The following is a 19,888-nucleotide window of genomic DNA, read 5'->3' as shown; positions in this document are numbered from 1 at the left end:
CTCGTGCGTGTTATTACCATAGCACTGGTTACGTAAACTTAATTCTCTTTACATGTATAAACAAAAAAAGCACACATTTATATTGTTACATATAAGTATACTATAATATTTATTTATAAAAAGAAAATGTATTTATAAAAAAAAAAATAATAATTAGAATTCAATAATGTTAAATGCATAAAAAATAATAATGCATATGTTAAATTATTATATCAAAACAGTTTAGTAATGCACCTTATAATTGTATCAATTTAGGAATCATTAACCAGAATGTCCGGTTTATAATATAATTTCCTCAGGTGAATAGAGAGTATAACTGGAATCCCTTTATTTCTTGAAGTTGCTGATGAAAATTAATCATATTTATGCAAGTATCTCTCGTAGGGGATTGTACTTTAATCTCTTCACACTACAATAGGAATAATATGCTCGCTGCTGACCTAGGGGTAAATTTACTAAGATGGGAGTTCTATTTCACATGGGATGTTGCCCATAGCAACCAATCAGATTCTACTTATTATTTGTTTAGTACCTTCTAGAAGATCATAGATATAATTTGATTGGTTGCTATTAGCAACATTCCATCTTCAATATAACTTATGTTCCACCTTTCTAAATTTAGTGTCCCTTATGATATATAAGCAGGGCCAGCGCTACCACTAGGCAGCTTTAGGCAGCTGCCTAGGGCGCTGGCCGCTGGAGGGCACTGCCGAGTTTCCTTAACAGCACTGGTCACTGGCAGTGCTTGGTTTCTTTCTCAGTGTGTAAGGCTGCACCCGTGCCCCCTCCCCCCCGATATGATTTAGGGCCACCATCCATCCTGAAGCCGCATCCGCAGCCTTGCTACACACACATTCATCAGGCACTGTGCTGCACCTGATGCCGCTGGGGCTGTCGCTGCCTTGAGGAAACATGAAGGGCAGCTGGACACCCTGCTCGTTCAGTCTGAGAGATCAGTCAGTTCCGCCCCCATCCCAGCATGTATCTCCAAGCTCCGGCGGCGTCAGGCAACATGGTGAATGAAAGCAGAGTATGTTCAGCATCATCATTGCCTGACAGGGCCGGCGCCACCACTAGGCAGCTCTAGGCATTTGCCTAGGGCACCGGCACCTGGAGGGCGGCAGTTCGCCCCTCACCCCCAGCGAACTGTGTAAAAAAATTGCTGCCCCGGCGTCCCTGCAGTGCTGGGGTGGTCAGGGGTGTCCGTGCCGTAGGGGTACCTGCGGCGCCGTCATGTGTATAAAGCTGGCTGCGGCCGGCGGGGTCCCTGTAGTGAATAGCAAATAACTAGCGCTATGCACAGGAGTTGGATAATATACCTCTACCGTATTTTTTTTAACCACATACGTGGAAGAGACCTCTGTGGTTGAGCAGTTTACTTCAAGCTATTTTCGGCAGAAATCGGGCTTTTTGAAGTCCTATACCTCTGCAGGACAGAGGTTTTATCAGAACTGACGTGGTCAGTAATCCTATATACCTAGTATTTGTCGTGGGAAGAAATCTTTCTGTATGGTACAATTCAGATTGGATCCTCATTTACCCCTGATGAAGTCCTAAGGGACGAAACGCGTAGGGTTTCGTATTCTAAGAAGTCTGCATGTTTTGAAGTTGGATCTCTTTTTTGTCATTCACTTGAACAGCATTATATCTGAATCTGGAATATACATTGAATTTTGTACAACCCTATTTTATATTGAAAAATTATTTTATTCCTATTGTAAAGAAAATCAGAATAAATATACATCTTATGTACCAATGTATGATTATTAAGGTATAAAAGTGGTGAACAGAGCGCACATCTATCTCTCTTTCTAACTTTTCCCACCTGGTACCTATATTAACAGCTAGGTACAATAGAAGTGCAGCCCACAAACCGGCGCGGAAAAAGGATCACAACCCCCCCCCCCCCCACACACTTTTGATATATATATATATATATTGACACCAAAAGTTTGACATTGACAAAAGTTTGACATTGACAAAAGATAGACATGCATTAGTTGGACATTTCAACAGACCCAATATCCCGACAACCAACTTTCTTTTTAAACTGACTTGTTCATACTTTACCATCCTAGTGGGCATAGAGAAAGAATAGAATAGTGTCCTGAGCACAGTGAGGCACCATGCCCGAAGCACGAGAGCCATACAAGGGGAAGCGGTACACTTATAAGGTGTCCATGTACACATATTGATTTTACATGTTGACATTTTACTTGTGTTGTTACTTTTGTCAACTTGTGTTGTTACTTTTGTCACTATCAGACTAATGCATGTCTAACTTTTGTCAATGTCTAAATAATGCATGTCTAACTTTTGGCAGTGTCTAATTAATGCACATCTAACTTTTGGCTTTGACCTATTGACTGTCTGACTAGACATTGTCTGTGAGCTATACACACCGTCCTGGAATACTCAGCTGTACCCAAATCCATTTTTCTTCTTAGCAATATTTATTTGTATTATTTGCACAAAACTACCACGACAAATGTCTCTCAGTCACTTCGGTGCAGGTTCGCAATGTAGTATGCCTGACACATTTATAGCCAACTAGGGACTATGGGTATTCCATGCATCTACAGGGTTTTGTCACTATTCTGGCATTGAAGGCTGGCCTGTAATAGAGCAGAAGGGACAACACTGTGACCAATGTCTGGGGGAACCAGATAAAGAGGGAGGATGTACACTATTGCTATGTGCACCTTAGATAAATGAATTCAGTAAATGCCACAAAATACTCTAGCAGGTAAACATCTTGTCTTCTAGAAGGTGCTAAATAAATCAGAAGTAGAATTGATCCCATCTTCAATAGACCACCCATCGGGCCTTTACCCCATTGGGCCTTTATGTAAAGTCCTATGTTATTAATACATGATATAGTAACTTTAAATAAGGGATCAGGATTAGGACATAACCAGAACTTTGTGGACCCCATAGCAAAATTTTGAAGGGGCCCCTGGCCCATTGCTTATTGGGGTCACCTCTCCCCCATAGTTGTTAATATTATGTCACCTAGTAGTGCCCTAGCTCACATTATGTCACATTGTAGAGCTGCTGGTACACACAATGCAATGCAGTACCTCACATTACAGTGCCCCCAGTTCATATAATACCACATTACAGTGAACTGGTCCAGAGGCATACCTAGATATATTGCAAGCCCTAAAGCAAAAGTTTGTTTGTCCTCTATGTACTATACAATGGTGAAAAATGTATTCAACATATGTAACAGACAGAGAATGTGGCCCTTCTGGGCCCCATGGCAGCTGCACTCCTTACACCTATGGTATGCCCTAGGACAGGGCTCGACAAATACCGGGGGCCAGGTCGCCATGGCGACCAGATTCTGCTTCCTGGCGACCAGATTTTTTGCAGGGACAACGGAGGAAGCAGAACCTGGTCTTTGGCAGATCAGCACCAGCTAGGTTAGTGGTGCCTGACCCCCGTCTCCCCCTCCTGACACCAGCGGCAGCGATGCACTGCCCGAATGTATTCAGAATTGAAGCAGGTCCACGGCTGTTTTGAAATTTCGCCCTGGCTCACGAGCCAACTGCTAGCTCCGATTGGCTTGCGAGCCAGCGCGAGATTTCAAAATAGCACAGAGGCGCGGATCTGCTCTCTGTGTATATGAATACAGCTGGGCAGGAGTCGGACATCACTCACTGCCCGTCTGTCACTGCAGGGAGCCTCCTAGCACCAGCGGCAGCAGTGTCCGACCTCCTTCTCCCTCTTCTGACACCAGCAGCTGCACAGGCAGCAGCGGTGTCCGACCCCCTTCTCCCCCTCCAAGCCCTGACACCAGCGGCATCGCGATCAGTGGTGGTGCCCTACCCCCTTCTCCCGGCAGCTGAGTATGAATACAGCCAGGCAGGGCACCGCTGTCTGCCCGGCTGTCACTTCTGTCTCCGCCTCCTGACAGCAGGCAGCGGTGTCCGACTCCCCTTTTCCCTCTTCTGGCACCAGCGGCATCGGGTTCAGTGGTGCCCTATCCCTTTCTCCCCCTCCTGGCGGCAGCGGAGTATAAATACAGCCGGGCAGGGTACTGCTTTCAATGCGAGCGACAGCATTTCAAACCCCCTCCCCCCCCTGTGCCAGGAGGCTTTCACTCCCCCCCCCCCCTGTGCTAGGAGGCTTTCACACCCCCTCCCCCCTGTGCCAGGAGCCTTTCACTCTCCCCCCCCCCCTGTGCCAGGAGCCTGTCACTCCCCCCCTGTGCCAGGAGCCTTTCAATACCCCCCCCCTACCCTGTGCCAGGAACCTTTCACTCACACCCCCCCCTGTGCCAGGAGCCTTTCACTCACACCCCCCCCCCCCCCCCCCGTGCCAGGAGCCTTTCACTCACACCCCCCCAGTGCCAGGAGCCTTTCACCCCCCCCCCTCGTGCCAGGAGCCTTTCACACACACACCCCCCCCCCGTGGCAGGAGCCTTTCACTCCCCCCCCTCCCTGTGCCAGGAGCCTTTCACTCACACCCCCCCAGTGCCAGGAGCCTTTCACCCCCCCCCCTCGTGCCAGGAGCCTTTCACACACCCCCCCCCCGTGGCAGGAGCCTTTCACTCCCCCCCCTCCCTGTGCCAGGAGCCTTTCACTCCCCCCCCCCCCCCCCGTGCCAGGAGCCTTTCACTCCCCCCCCCCCCCTGTGCCAGGATCCTCTCACACACCCCCCGTGCCAGGAGTATTTCACTTCCCCCCCCCCCCCGTGCCAGGAGCCTTACGAATCCGCCTGTGCCAGGAGCATTTCACTCCAGTACCCCCCCCTGTGCCAGGAGCATGTTTCATTGCTGGCATTGAGCATGAAGGTAAGCAGCACTTTTGTGGCACAATGCATAATGAGCTTCACGGTGGGTGGCACAATGTGTAACGGGCACGTGGTGGGTGGCACAGTGTGTTATGCTGCAGTGTGTCTAAAGCGCACTACTTTAAATTTTTGCAGCACGCCTCCAGCATGCACTGTCTCTTTTTGTGATCTAATAAAAATGCATGATGTGTATGGGCACCCCTAATTTTTCTGGCTCCTACACTTTCATCCTGGCTCCTAGATTTAAAAAGAAATTGTCAAGCCCTGCCCTAGGATCAGGGTGTTGTATAGTATTGTTGTATTGTACAATACTTTATATCTAATTTTTAACAGGTTATTCAATTGTTTCTCAATTAAACAGAGGAACACCATTAATAGTTGCTAGCACTCATAGATTCAGTGTTATGTCAGTTCTTGCTAAATGTTTATTCATTCATAGCATTATACAACTGAGTCAGTTGTTATTCATCGAGTGTCCTTTTGGAATGTGTAACTCACCGGAATGCATAGGAGAACATAATAAGACAGAAAGTGACCACATGGTGCAGGATCATTACAACAGAGTCCTTTCTCCATACATCCATATACAAAGTGGCATACGTAGAGTGTGCATAAAAACTACCTTGAATGAGATATATAAGGGCAATATTCCTGGGAACGTCTGCTCCCGACTTCCAACCTAAACTCCACCAAAGATATATCAAGATTAGTAGTTGCAGTACACATGCACATAAACAATGCAGAGTAAACAAAGATCACTAGTGGGACAAAAAGTGGAAAAAAAAACAGTTGACATCGTGGGTAGTTTCAAAAGGTGGACTTCAATTAATAACTTAATTTTGATTACATATTCTGTCCCACATTTATCAGAATTGTTGGACTCACATACAATGGGACCCTTTCCATGAGAACTCAATCCTGCAAGTGCAGCAAAAGCTTCTTGTACCTGTGCGGTCAACCAAGGACAATTTAAACATGTCATGTCCTACTATCTAGCATGGACGCTGCTTATATAGAATCTTCTTAAACCTCCCCTTCTCATAGATGTGAGTGTAGGAATAAGAAAGACTGAAGGATCAGTGTTCACTGGACAACAAGAGTACCTGGAATAGAATCCCTAGATTTCTGCCAGTTGGATGGAAAGTGTGGGTTAGAGGCAGTGTCAGATTGGGGCATGAAGGGCCCACCGGGTAAATGCAGTGGTAGTGGACAATGCATGGGGTGGGGCCAGTCTCCAAAGGTGGTGTGGCCATCTGCCACAGATGTTTGGCTAACCATTAGAGAGGGTATATTCTGGACAACTTGATAAATATAAATAGTAAATACTGCTAGTGCATGCATGATAATGTACCAGATTAATAACAGCTATGCACTGTAGAGAATACCGCATAGTCCTAAGGTAACGTGTATAATTCAAAATGCACAGTCTGGAATCTGTTCTGTAGAGGAGGAGATGGGGCGCCAGAGATAAGTGCAAGGCAGGGGTTAAGGCTAAGCCTGGTCAGCAGCACATATTTATACTGGAAATATGCCTTAAGTAAAAGTCCTATCGCCACCAGTTTCAGATGTTTATAAATCTTTGGTAGCTTTTACCAGGGGGCCAAATGAACACAGTGGTGGCATTTCACAAAGTATAAAAAGACTGGAATTAATATTATCACAATCTCAGAACTCCATAGTCATAATTATGGAATTATCATGTAAGTAAACTGTTTACAATTAACAATGTCCCTGTCATGCCCCGAGAAGAGAAAGCGTTTCTGAGAAGAGGCGTGACTCTGGGAAGCAACGGATTCATATGCCGCCAGGCTCCTACTCCCAAGGGGGCACATCTCCTCCCCTGTAAGTTTGAATCAGTTGAAAGTCATTGATATCGCTTCTGTGGCTGACCCCCCCTCCTAACATCATTTTTTGGAAGTGTCACATGCTGTATTAGAACCCATGACCTGTCTTACTGGAGACAGACACCTTACTGATTGAGCTATTTGAGGGGGCATCAATATTATCTTGCCTCTGGGCAACTCGGACAAATTTACACTACTGCTGTAGAGACTACAATCTGATGTTATACAGTATAACATTAATGACCCTTGGCCCTCCAGCTGTGTTGAACTACATATGCAAGCATTCCTTGCAACAGTTTTAGCAGGACCAAATAGCAAAACTGTAGTAGGGCATGCTGGGATGTGTAGTTCAACAACCGCTGGAGGGCGGAAGGTTCCTCATCCCTGTACTATACCGAGAGGAAGATTGTCTACCCATATGCGCCAACACTTCAAAACTATTTTCAGGGATAGATTTATGTATATAACATACAAATGACCTCAAAGCAGTCAGTATATTGAATCACTTTCAGCACTTTAATTCTTTTTCTGCAATAATTCAGCTCACAAATAGTAATACATTTATTAAATATATGTAACGAGCTAAAACGGATGGTTTTTTATATTGATTTCTAAATGATAGCTTCAGCTTCTAAAAACAACATCAATTCAGTTTGATATCCATAATTCTGAAATTGAGAAAAATCACGAAAATATCCACCTGTAGTAAATATACTGTATCCCTCAGAGCCAAATGACACAGGAACAATCTAAAAATATGCCCCTCATACACTCAGAGGAACGCAATGCCCAACCTATGCATGCTTGCAGGAAATGTCTCACAGGAGAAGTTTTGAATGAAAGTGCTTTGACACTATCCATACAAATATCACTACAAGTAATTAGCAACCTGCATTCTCGGATGCCCGTGCAGCTAGTCAGTGTGCGGGTACACAGTTACTGGGTATGAAAGTGTCATATCCAATAGCACAATGAATGATTGATAAATAGGCTATTTATTAATCTAGTGAATGACTAGAACTATCCAAAAGTCAGAGAGATCAGGGTGCTATCACATGGCCTGTACAGTATGCTGTGGGACCAGGGCAATCCAAGCACATGGGCAAATGCCAGAAGGGCCGATGGCCTTGTGGGCCAATTTTGTGCAGATTGGGCACACAGCTGCTGGCTCCGGTGAGGAGTAGGAGGATCCGGCTTCATCCACGTCACCACCGGGTGCCTCCTCCTTATAAAGCCGTGCGGGTAACATCATGATGCCACCCGCACGCACGTGTAATATTCCTAGTTCTTACGTCAGAGGCAGGACGGCCAGTGAGTGACAGGTCTGGGAGAGAAGAGGTGGGATGGAGGCTGGGCAGAAGGAGGCGGAAGTGTGGTGGGGGACTGAGCAGACGGAGCAGGGGTGCCTGCCAGCATACCCGGCAGCAGCTCTAGGGTCAGGCAGTGTTCGGCAGTGCCTGACGGCAGAACCCCGCAGCGCCTGTCAGTGGCTTCTGTGGTCGACAGTATCCGGTGGCGCCAGGCAGTGGGATCAACCCCTCACACTCGGTCCCGGTGCACAGCCTCACTTGACAGCAGCCGCCCACAGCATTGGCGGTAAGAGGTCCCGGCTCCAGCACTGCACAGCATCTGGCAGCAGTACCCCGCAGATGGCGGTGAAAAGGTCCCTTCCCCAGCGACAGAGAAGCGGCACCCCCAGAGGCCCAGGACACTTCTGGTCCCTGCACAACACTTCTGGTTCCTACAAGGGCACGTGAGTTGGCCAGTGTGGCCCTACCGGTACTTGTGAATTATCCGGCAGCCCGATATTTTGTTCAGGTCCGCAAAATCGCGTTGCGTCGCATCGTGTGTTAACCAAAAGGCATGCGATGCGACCGGACGAGAGAAGGACCCGGTTTTAGCAGTGGACCCGATTTTAACATTGGAATCAATGTAAAATGGTCCCTGAGACCCGATTTCACATTTATTTCAATGTAAAAATGCCCAAAACCCCCAAAAAAGTGAAATACCACCCCCATTGTTAACGCCACCCCACTAATGACGCCAACCCGAAGCGTGGCGAGTGCAGCGAGCCCGCGAGGGGTGGTGGTACGTGTCCTCCGACCTTTTCATACCCCCACTATCCATGTCGGCGTGGAGTTGAGTATATAAAGTGTGGCGAACACAGCGAGCCACCGAGCCCGAAGCGTGGCGAGCGCACGACACCTTCACAGCTATCCGTGTCGCCTCGCGGGCTTCACAGGTGTCCGCGTCCGCTCGCCACGCTTCGGGCTCGGTGGCTCGCTGCGCTCGCCACACTTTATATTCTCAACTCCACGCCGACGTGGATAGTGGGGGTATGAAAAGGTCAGAGGACGCGTACCGCCGCCCCTCGCCACGCTTCGGGTTCGCGTTGATAGTGGCCTGGGCGGGATTACAATTGGGCAAAATGGGTTAAAATCGCGTCGCATCGCGTCGCATTGTATACCATACAATAGCATACAATGCGACGCGATTTTGTCTTCAAGGAAATTTCAAGGGAAATCGCGTCGCATCACGTCGCATCGTATTCTTAATGTATTGTAATACAATTTCAACATCGGGCGCCCGGATAATTCACAAGTACCGCCCTACCTTGCTCCCCTCCAGGAAAACCTAACAGGATAGGCTCCCAGCCAGCTCCCCTATAGATAAACTTACACACGAGACACATGCATTTGTGTTGATGTGTAATTTGGCATTATGGTGTGTGGCGTCATGCGAAGTAGGAAGCACGGTGTGTGGCGTCATATGTAATGGGAAGTAGTGTGTGTGGCGTCATGTGTAATGGGCAGTAGTGTGTGTGGCATCATGTGTAATGGGCATAACGGTGTGTTCCATAATGTGTAATGGGCAGTGTAATGCCTCCTTTTGGTGATGCCAGGCCTCCTTTTCATGAGGCCATGCCCCCTTTTTGCCGTGCGGCTTCGCCACACAAGGGTCCCGTCTGCTACTGTTGGGCCTGTGTGCTCAAAATGCCAGTCCAGCCCTGAATCCGGCCCACACAATCAGAGTGGCCAGGAAGAATTCTCTTCCTGCCTCCCAGTCTGCAGCCAGAGAGTGAATGGCTGTCAGAATGCTAATTGGTGGATGGCTGGAGCTATCCACCAATCAGAGTGCTGACACTCATTCACTGCATAGAAGCAAGTGTAGAGATGGCATGGTACCAAAGAAGGGGCACATTCATTTTTCTCTACTTTTTTTTTCCTGTGAATGGGTGTGGGGGTCCCCAAATAGATTGCTTTGCCCAGGACCTGCTGTTAAGATGGGAGTGTTTAGGACAGAGCAAGATAACAGGAGGTATAAGTAATTAAACGGAGTCATCCCAACAGGACCTGATTCTTATGCTGGGTGAAGGGACTCTGTATTACTATACCACGAACCTAAAAGATAAGCACCAACAAGTCAAAAAGTCTATATCTGCCCCACCCAGTTGATGATGTGAATGTTTGCTGCCATATGGATTAGAATATAGATCCATGTATAAAGGCATCCTTATCGTGAAATAGTACACCCCGACCAGTCGGGTTTTATGAGGGGTAGCTCCACATCGCTCAATCTGCGCAGAGTACTCTCTTATATTCAGTATGTAAACGCAGGAGGGTTAAGGGCGGCATTGGCGTCGTTCGACGCCAATAAGGCCTTCGATTCTATAGAATGGGGCTACTTGTGGTACACCCTTAAGGCCTTCGGATTTGGTCCTGGGTTTATTAAACAGATGAGGCTAATTTATAAGAATCCCAGGGCAAGGGTCACCATTAATGGGCATACGTCATCCCCCTTCCCGTTGCACAGAGGCACCAGACAAGGGTGCCCTCTTTCCCCCTTGATTTTTGCAATCGCGATAGAGCCATTGGCTAATGCACTCAGAACTAAATTATACCAGCATAACCCGGGGGCACTTGCAAGATCGAATATTGTCTCCCTGTATGCCGATGACTTATTAGTAGGTACAACAGACCCGCAGAGGGACTTACCCGTGATATTCCAGCAACTGACTCAATTTGGACAAGTGTCTGGGTTGACAGTAAATTGGGGTAAATCCCACATTATGCGTCTGGGGGATGAAAGCCCCAATGACACATGGGGGGTTGACCTTCCACTGTCCAACACTCCCAGTTTTAGTTATTTGGGGATAAAGATCTCTAGCAAGCCAGAGGATTTTATAGAGGATAATATTATTCCGGCAATGTCAGATCTTAGAACTAAATGTAGATGCTGGGCCAAACTTCCCCTATCTGTAATAGGACGGGTAAACCTAATCAAAATGGTGGTGTTGCCCAAACTCCTGTACATATTTCAACAGTCGCCGATCTATATTAAGGATAAATTCTTCAGAATGATAAATAGCATCTTGTCATCCTTCATTTGGAGTAACAAGCGCCCCAGGGTGAGGATGGCTACTCTCTGGCTGGACCGCGATAGTGGGGGGCTGGCCCTCCCTAATTTCAAGAATTATTATCTTGCGGCGCAACTGGTCCATCTTAAAGAATGGGTTAAGAAAGACTCCCATACGGGGGAACTAACTAGGCTGATTAGATACGTAGACCCCAAGATCACCCCCCTACAAATACTGCTTATAAAAAGGACTCGTAAGAAATATCCACCTATAGTCAGTCAAGCTATTAGAATATGGCAAACAGTCTGTAAAATGGACCAGTATGTTGGGACTGATCCAGATACATATATCTTCTCCCTTAACACGCTGCAGGAAGTAAATAAACAACAAGGTGGGAGATTGTGGGCTCAGCACGGGGTGGGATCATTAGGACAACTATATCAGGATCGAATCTTTAAATCTTTTGCCCTACTCCAGGAAGAGTATAAATTACCCAGCTCTATGTTCCATAGATATTTGCAACTCAGGAGCGCTATCCTACAACATAGCTGTGGCCAAGTTGGCTGGCTAACAGTGGCGCCAATTAAAATATTATTACAAAAACTATCGCCACGGCGCTGTCTTGCAAAACTCTATGGACATCTGTCCGCTAATTCTCAAGATGAAGGATTGAGGCAGTTAAGGTCAAAATGGTCCGCGGAACTACCCAACCTAACCGAGACTATGTGGCGGGGTGCCGTGGCGGCCCCAAAATTAGCCACAAAGTCCATTCGAACTCAGCAAGTCCAGTTTAATATACTTCATAGGACTTATATGACTCCGGTGAAGCTCACAAGAATTGGCGGCGCCACCACTGACAACTGCCCGAAATGCGGGATGGTGGGGGCCTCATTCTGGCATCTTCTCTGGTCCTGCCCGAGAGTAAGGCGCTTCTGGGATCGGGTTCTGGGAATATGCGAGGAATTGGGGGCTCCACGGGTTAGTTTAACAGATAGTAATGTATTACTGGGGCTATGGACAGATTTAACTATTTCTAGGGAATTAAATTCTTTATTGCTAATCCTTACCTCACTTGCTAAAATGATAGTTGCACGCCATTGGATGGCGCACAAAGGACCTTTTTTCACTGAATGGATTAATTTGGTAAATTCAACTTATGAACACGAAAAGTTTTTTTATGCATCGAATCAAAGAATAGACAAATTCCATTCTATATGGAATAATTGGTACCACTCTGATTATTTTATATTTAAGAGCACTATTTTATAAGTCGTTATTTATTTCACGGGTTTTTCACACATATATTTTTGTTCATATGCCACCAAGCAACTAAGAAATTTTTGAAGTCTAGGCACCCTTTCTCTTCGCCGACTCCAATTGTAAGGGAATCCGTGTAGGGGAGTGAAGGGCCTTCTTTTTACACTATACCCTGTTGTGTTTTTCTAGTTTATATGATTCACTTATTCACATGAGTATATCACCCTGTGTCACTGCTGTATCTAGCCTCTTAATTATTTGTTATGTATGCATAGCGGAATATCGAACAGTCATTAGACTTCTGGCCCACTAGGTAGCAGGCTACACCCAGTGAATACAGATAATGATCTGGTTGTCCATTATTACTAGCCCCATGTTCATATATATCGCATAGGTCTTAGAAATTGACATCTCCCGTATCGGTTGAAGTTTTCCAACCTGTCCTGCTAGGATTTCAGGATATTAGAGCGGCTTTTTTCCATGTTCGTACTGTGGCATGTATGTATTGTGGTGTTTGTATTTTTTATTGTATTTGTTGTTTTTGTATAATTGTTAAAATTTAAATAAAGACTCAAAAAAAAAAAAAAAAAAAAGGCATCCTTAAACCTACCATGGAAGGCGGAGGGTGGATCATAAAAGAAGTTGTGCTCAGTGAAGAATAGTAGGTATGAGCAGTAAGTCCACGATAAGCTGTAGAAGAGACATTTCCAGCCACTCTCTGGAACCTTTTCTGCTTCTCTTGGCCGCAGTCTGCACCATTTACTAAATGGCTGTAGATAAAATCAGAAACCTTGTCAATCTCTATTTAATGAGTGGAGGCTCAGGGTATAGATTGTGTGTGCTTTATATACAGTATATACTGTGTGTATGTGTGTGTGTGTGTGTGTGTATATATATATATATATATATAATACACTTTCTGTTTGATAGTGGGATAGGAGGATCCCTGCGGGTGCTGACGAGCACTGTACACAAGAGGTTTCAGTAAAATGCTAATACATTAGGGCACCACTACACAAATGGATCTGCATGTGTGTTGCTGGAAGCAGTGATCAATGAACTTACAATGATGGAATAAATCTGTACTGTGCCAAATTATAGTGATTGTAGCTGTAAACCCAACTGATCTGGAGTGGATAATAGAGACATTTCATTTACAGAACAGTAAATATAAGAATAATACGCTACAATTAAACATTGTAAGATAAAGGTACCTCCTCACGGAAGCTGTTAGCTTTCTATGTTTAGCATGAGAGGTAATCGTACCTCTTGTATCCCTCAGCAGTTTTCCTGTGCAGCTCTTTGACCGTCTAAAATTAGACTTCAGATTCAAGGGGGATATAAACATGGACTTACCAACCATGGTACATACAGTATAGAAGAGGCCTTATGCTACCATAAATAATGTGCTTTCTGTTACCTAGACCGTAGTACTGCAGTAAACTACATAAAGATAATTAGTACTGGAAAAAAAAAAACCATTAAAATAAAATGTTACCAGAAAAATATTTTAAACATTTCTAAATGTTTGTTAGTAAAATTTTGTGTAAATTAACAAAATAATAGGAAATTAAAAAACATAACACATTGGATAAAAAGTATCTAACCCCATATATTTAGCTGCAGTAATAATTGCAATCCCAGTGCTTCGAAATGGAGAACAATCATATGAAATACTGTAGGTCAGGACAATAATCAGGTTGTTTCAGGTGATACTGCTCCTGCAATTCTGTATGTGTGGGCCCTAAATGTCCATTAGAGGACCCCTGTCCTCAGTGGGGGATAACACCAGCATTATGCTGTTCTTAAACAGCCGTAATAGCTGAATCATAAAGGAACTTCTGTTTCTGTATGATATTAAGATAAAAATGATAACCAGGTCCCCAAATCAGCTGGGAAATCTGTATAGCCAATGACCACAGCCTGTCAGTGTGTGCATCAGCAGGCCAGCTGCACTTTTTGAACTCCATGAACTATCCACATGACACTAAGGACCTAATTCAGGTTGGCTTGGTAAGCAGCAAAATTGACCTGACTTTTATTTCCTCTGCAAATTGCCAAAGGCGGGGCAGGCGCTGGCGTCCCGTGACGTCAGCTGCATCGGCCCTCCTGCTTTCCCACTTCGTCCATATCTTACGCTGTAATACTGCTTGGTGCGTCTTTAGCGTAACCATCGGTCACACCATCAAAACTTTACCAGCCCTATGGTAGATTCAGATTCTCAATCAGAGTACAACCTGCAGTGCAGTATCTAAGCATCTGAATTTGCAAGCAGCTCAGCAACGCTCCCATGACACACCCTTGAGACAGATCTAAACGTCCAGAACATTTCCAATATGTTATATATACAGTGCACTTCTTGTAAGTACTCTCCGTGTGACTGATACTGTATGTCAGGCTTTCCCAACCTCAAGGCACACCAACAGTGCAGGTTTTAGTGATATCCAGGCTTCAGCACAGATGGTTTAATCAGAATCACTCAGGTACTAATTAAGTCACCTGTGGTCAAGCCTGGATATCTACAAAACCTGCACTGTTGGTGTGCCTTGAGGACCATGGTTGGGAATGCCTGATCTATGTTTATAAGGTGATGCTAGTCTATCTGTGCCAACAGGATATGAGCGACAAGATTGCATACCCGCAACTACCAATGTAAGCGACAGAAAGCCAGATGTAACAGAGTTTTCATATGAGAATTGATGGGACCTTTGTCAAATATGGACAAATCCCCTGGATATCAGAAACCTGTGCATGTACTGTAGAAAGCATAAACACATGGGTCGAGCCTGGGAGAGCAGATGGACTAAACCATTAGTTGATGGGTGCTCAATCCATGAAATGGGCATTTCTGGGCAGCTACCGTGTTTCCCCGATAATTAGACCTACCCCGATAATAAGCCCTACCCCAGATTTTGGACGCTGGTCCAAAATAAGCCCTCCCCCGAAATTAAGCCCTATCATTTTCCCCATGTTATTTTATGTGATCGATATGTGTATCCCCCGCTCAGCCCCCGCTGACTCCCGCTGACCCCGCTGCCCTCCGCTCACCTCCTCTCACTCACGGTATCTGTGTGGTGAGCAGCAGCCAGCCGCGTGATATGTGTATCCCCCGCTGCCTCCCGTTGACCCCCGCTGACCCCGCTGCCCTCCGCTCACCCCCGCTGCCCTCTGCTCACCTCCGCTCACCTCCGATCACCCACGCCTGCTCACCTGCAACACCGCAGCTCCCGTTCCCAGGGATGCATTGCGGTAGGCGTGACGTCACGCCTACCGCAATGCATCCCTGGGAACAGGAGCTGCTGTTTTGCTGGTGAGCGGGCGTGGGTGATCGGAGGTGAGCGGAGGGCAGCGGGGGTGAGCGGAGGGCAGCGGGGGTCAACGGGAGGCAGCGGGGGCTGAGCGGGGGATACACATATCACGCGGCTGGCTGCTGCTCACCACACTGCTCACCACACAGATACCGTTTAAGTACGGTAATAATAAAACAAACAGGTGGGGGCATGTAATTAAATTACATTAAATTATCTGGATCACTGGGATGGCATTTCTTAAAGGCACAGTGGGGCATGTAACATGGAGCATCTATTAAATTAAGCCCTCCCCCGAAAATAAGACCTATGGTCTTTTTTGAGGGAAAAAAAAAAATAAGACAGTGTCTTATTATCGGGGAAACACGGTAGTAATCAATCACACAGAACTGGCTTCCCTCATAGGAATGTTATAGAAGTGTGTGACATGTAGACAGACCCAGGGCTGGATTAAGGGCCTAATGGGCCTGGAGCTGAAAATGCTCAAGGGTCTATATTGAGAAGTGTAGGAGGTGATGCTAATGCCATGCTGACATGTAGATCCCATACACTATAAACCCAAATGTATCCTAAATATATAACAGTACAAAAATGACATAAATGTGTAAAATAGGAATGCAGTTTTAATACTTGTGGTGTTTGATGATCATCATTCTATCATGATGGTGGACCTATTTTTATGTGGAGGCTTGGTGCTGCAGCTCCATCCATCCCAATGTTAACCTGCACCTAAGGTGACCAACTCATCCCTTTAATCCGGAACACATATTAATTACAAGGGTTCTGTGGCAGTTTAAAACCAGGTGAAATGGAGTCTTGAGGTGTGGCAGTTTAAAACTAGGTGAAAGCCAGCCACAGAACCTGTGTAATTAATATGTGTCCCGGATTAAAGGGATGAGTTGGTCACCCTACCTGCACCCAGCATGGGGTGTTTGTGTAAGGGTCAATGCTAATGACAACAGCTTTGGACAATAAAACATTGGCCCGGCCTTCCATATAAAGATGGATATTTGGCATAAGCAGGAACTGGCATTAGCATAAGGTAGCCACAGCAGAGGCTAAACTGTAAAGCAGCTACGGATGTTTCTGAAAATCAGCCCCTTGCTGGATAAACAAGTGCCGTGTGAATTATACCCCTTTCACATCAGCCAAAATTCCCAGGTTGGCCCCAGGAACAATCCACGACTGCTGCTGGTCAGCAATGTTCCCAGGCCAAATTCAAGGGAAAATTTGCAGGGATTTCAACCCTGCTAGCCTGCAGGGTTGCTCCCGCGACCAGCCCGAGTTACTGGTGTGAAAGGAACCGGGGTCCAGGCAGCGGGCGGCGGGCAGTAGGGTGTGGGCAGTGGAGTCAGGGCAGCAGGCAGTGGGGTCCAGGCAGCGGGTGGCGGGGTCCAGACTGCGGGGATCCAGGCAGTGGCGGCTGGGTGCTTGTAGCGTTATTTGCCAGGTAGCGGGGTGGGAAGCGCTGCTGGATTTGAAAACATATTGAAAAGACTGGCCGGATGCTCTCTACCAATCAGCATCCGGCCAGTCGTTTCAAGATGTTTTCAAATTCAGCAGCGCTTTCCACCCCACTGCCCGGCAAATAGCTACCCGGATCCACGCAGTCTGGATCCCGCTGCCCAGACACCGCTGCCCCCCCTCACACCAGAAAATTCGGGGACTATGCCGGTGTTAAAGAGTCCAACCTGGGAATGTCCGTACTTGAGCCCTGAACTGTATTCCCGGTTAAGTCCCTGCATTTTCTGGTGTGAAAGGAGTATTGGTGATATACAGTATACAGGGACAGAGCTGAGTAATGTCAGAGCAACTAAATAGGGTAACAGTAATAAATGGTCAAGGAGGACGGCCAACACTGCTAAATGTGTGAGGGCCTAACTCAGTCTAAAGATGGAGTTGATTCTTGGAAGCAAATACCCCAAACTTTCAGATTTTGGAGTTTGATGAATATTAGGTGGCTCGTTAGTGAGATGATTAGGCCCCTCTGTGAGCTCTGTGCAGGAGCCCATCACAGACACTTTGGGTCTTATCAATGAAGAGTAACTGAGATATTCTGTTTATGTCATATTTCCTCTAACTCCTCCCAAAACAAAAAGGGAAACATAATAGTATGAGAGAATCAGAAAGTGAGAGATGTGGTAAGAAATCTTTTTTTAAAAGAAGCAATCATTTACACTGCAAAATAAAACAGTTTTGTAGTGTAAATGATTGCCGCTTTAAAAAAACCTGGAGATTTTTTACCAGATCTCTCACTTTCTGAATCTCTCATCCTATTACATTTCACCAAAAATGTTATGTTGACAACTAGACTGTATAAAACATTGCACTATATAGAAGAAAGTTCATATTTCACAGTGCATGGTCCCTAAAAAGATATGTGAAATATATATGAGAAATTATATTTCAAGTATTGTTTATACAATTCAGGAATAGTCTACCTATAAGATAGTATAAAATGTTATGATTATAGTCTTGCAGTCAAATTCCTGTTTAATTCTTCTTTTCCTTCTGGAAAATTTCCGGCTAAGATGGCGAGCGTTGAAGAGAGTATTCAGAAGAATGACGTCAAGTGTCTTGTGGATCTAGAGTTTGGAGATTTCATTATCCTTGTATTTGAATATGTCCATCATAACTATAAATCTTAATAAAAAGTTAAAGCTTGAACTATTTAGATGTCAATTCTTTCTTCTAAGGGAAAATAGGGAAGGGGGCGAAACGGGGGTAAATACTAAAGAATAGATTAACAGTGAGTTGGTAGTCTGGAAGCATGTGTGTATTTGTTTTTTCATTTTATGTGATTGAGATTGAACATATTTTCTCCACATAAGGAAAGAAATTCTGGTTTGGGATTATTTCAATAAAGAGCCTTTTAACCACTTCATTCTGAAAATGAAAGAGTCTGTCCTTGAATAAACTAATTGACGGTGGAAGAAGCAGAGATATCCATTGCTGTAAGAAGCTTTCCTGGCCATGAAGGCAGAGGAAAAATTGGAAGATTTTAGACTAACCTTCTGGACGATTTTTGACTATCTAGTCAAAATCACCGTCCCAAATGTCAGCCTGTGTACACCTCTTTAGAAACTGTAGTCAAAAGTGTACATAATCTGCAGTCATATGAATGCTAGAGTCCAAAAAGCTTTATGTAGCTCATTGGGGAGACTAGGGAAGTGGCAAGTCAAGTGTAGAAAACACATTGTTACATATGTATCCAAAAATGTGTAATCAAATGGCAGTGAAAGAGTGCAGCTGGTGAATTGGCATATTTCAGACAGGAACGGGGAATTGGAAAACCCAATCACATTTGCTTGTAAAGGAGATAAGTAACCGCTATAGAATATAATTTATCAAATGTTGCTTAGTGTTTAAAGAGTGATTAAAGTGATAATAATGTCAGAGGTTCGGAGGTGAGAAACTTGTTCCTGCCACGTAGTAATGCCTGTTCGATGGCGACCAGAAAATAAGGGAGCGCAAACAAGTGCGTAATAAAAGGAAATCGCTTCGGGGGGCTGGATTTAGAGAGAAAATGCTGAGTGTAATGAGTTTTTCGTTCATAAAATATGAGAGATTGTATTGGTGTAATTTTGTGCTTGCATGAACACAAATGTGTTTAACAAAGTCAATTTTATTTATGGTTTAAGGGCTCATGGGTTTCTTTAATGAGGCATCTACTATATTTATGATTGAGGGTAATTGTTTGTTTAGACCAGGAGCAGAAAGGGTAATTAGAGCTACTGTTTTGGAAGGCTAGATAACCCCATAATGACAGGAATAGAGAGCAAAAGGTATTTATATTCTAAGATTTTCTTAATTTAAACCAGACAAATCTTGTTGATGTCACAGATGAGTTGGCACATTGTTTTTCTCCAGTAATGCACTTCTGTGTCAGATCCAATCAGCGGTCTGTTAGCATGGTAATAGCTTACTGGTTGGCGAAGAGGCAAAAGTGAGCCAGTTTTTTTCGGACCAAAACACAAAGATCCAAAACCTGGAAAGCATCCCTAATATACATATACAGTATACTGTGTACTCATAACAACCAAATGATCGAATGATGCATGATATATACTTAGGCTAATTTCACCTGGAAGAATGCAATTGCACTTTGATTGACAGCGGCAGGCATTACGGGGTCAGGTAAGCAGCATTTCCGGAGAGTTGCCTGTACAACACAGGCATATCTGGACTGTTTTCTGGGGGGCTGCGTGTGATGTTGAAAGGAAAAATGGCTTTAGTGTGCCTACCTTTCCAGCCAGGCTGCAAAGGGAGAGGTCAACCCTAATTGCTGCAATCATGATGATTTCTATGATAGCAATTAGATTGCG

General features: G+C 45.2%; 1 protein-coding gene across 1 annotated transcript in view; it reads right to left on the bottom strand.

Annotated features, from left to right (window-relative positions):
- Positions 1–19,888, bottom strand: part of CERS1 (ceramide synthase 1) — a 57,088-nt gene that overhangs the window by 19,874 nt on the left and 17,326 nt on the right. Inside the window, exons 2-3 of the mRNA XM_083180585.1 lie at positions 12,866–13,025; positions 5,296–5,476 (exon numbers count right to left, since the gene is read on the bottom strand). Of these exons, the coding sequence (XP_083036711.1) occupies positions 5,296–5,476; positions 12,866–13,025 (341 nt within the window). The remainder of the gene's footprint in view (positions 1–5,295; positions 5,477–12,865; positions 13,026–19,888) is intronic.

The sequence above is a fragment of the Crinia signifera genome, chromosome 1 (assembly GCF_055691185.1).
Source record: "Crinia signifera chromosome 1, ASM5569118v1, whole genome shotgun sequence".
Lineage (NCBI taxonomy): Eukaryota > Metazoa > Chordata > Amphibia > Anura > Myobatrachidae > Crinia > Crinia signifera.
This window is presented reverse-complemented; position numbering and strand designations above follow the sequence as displayed.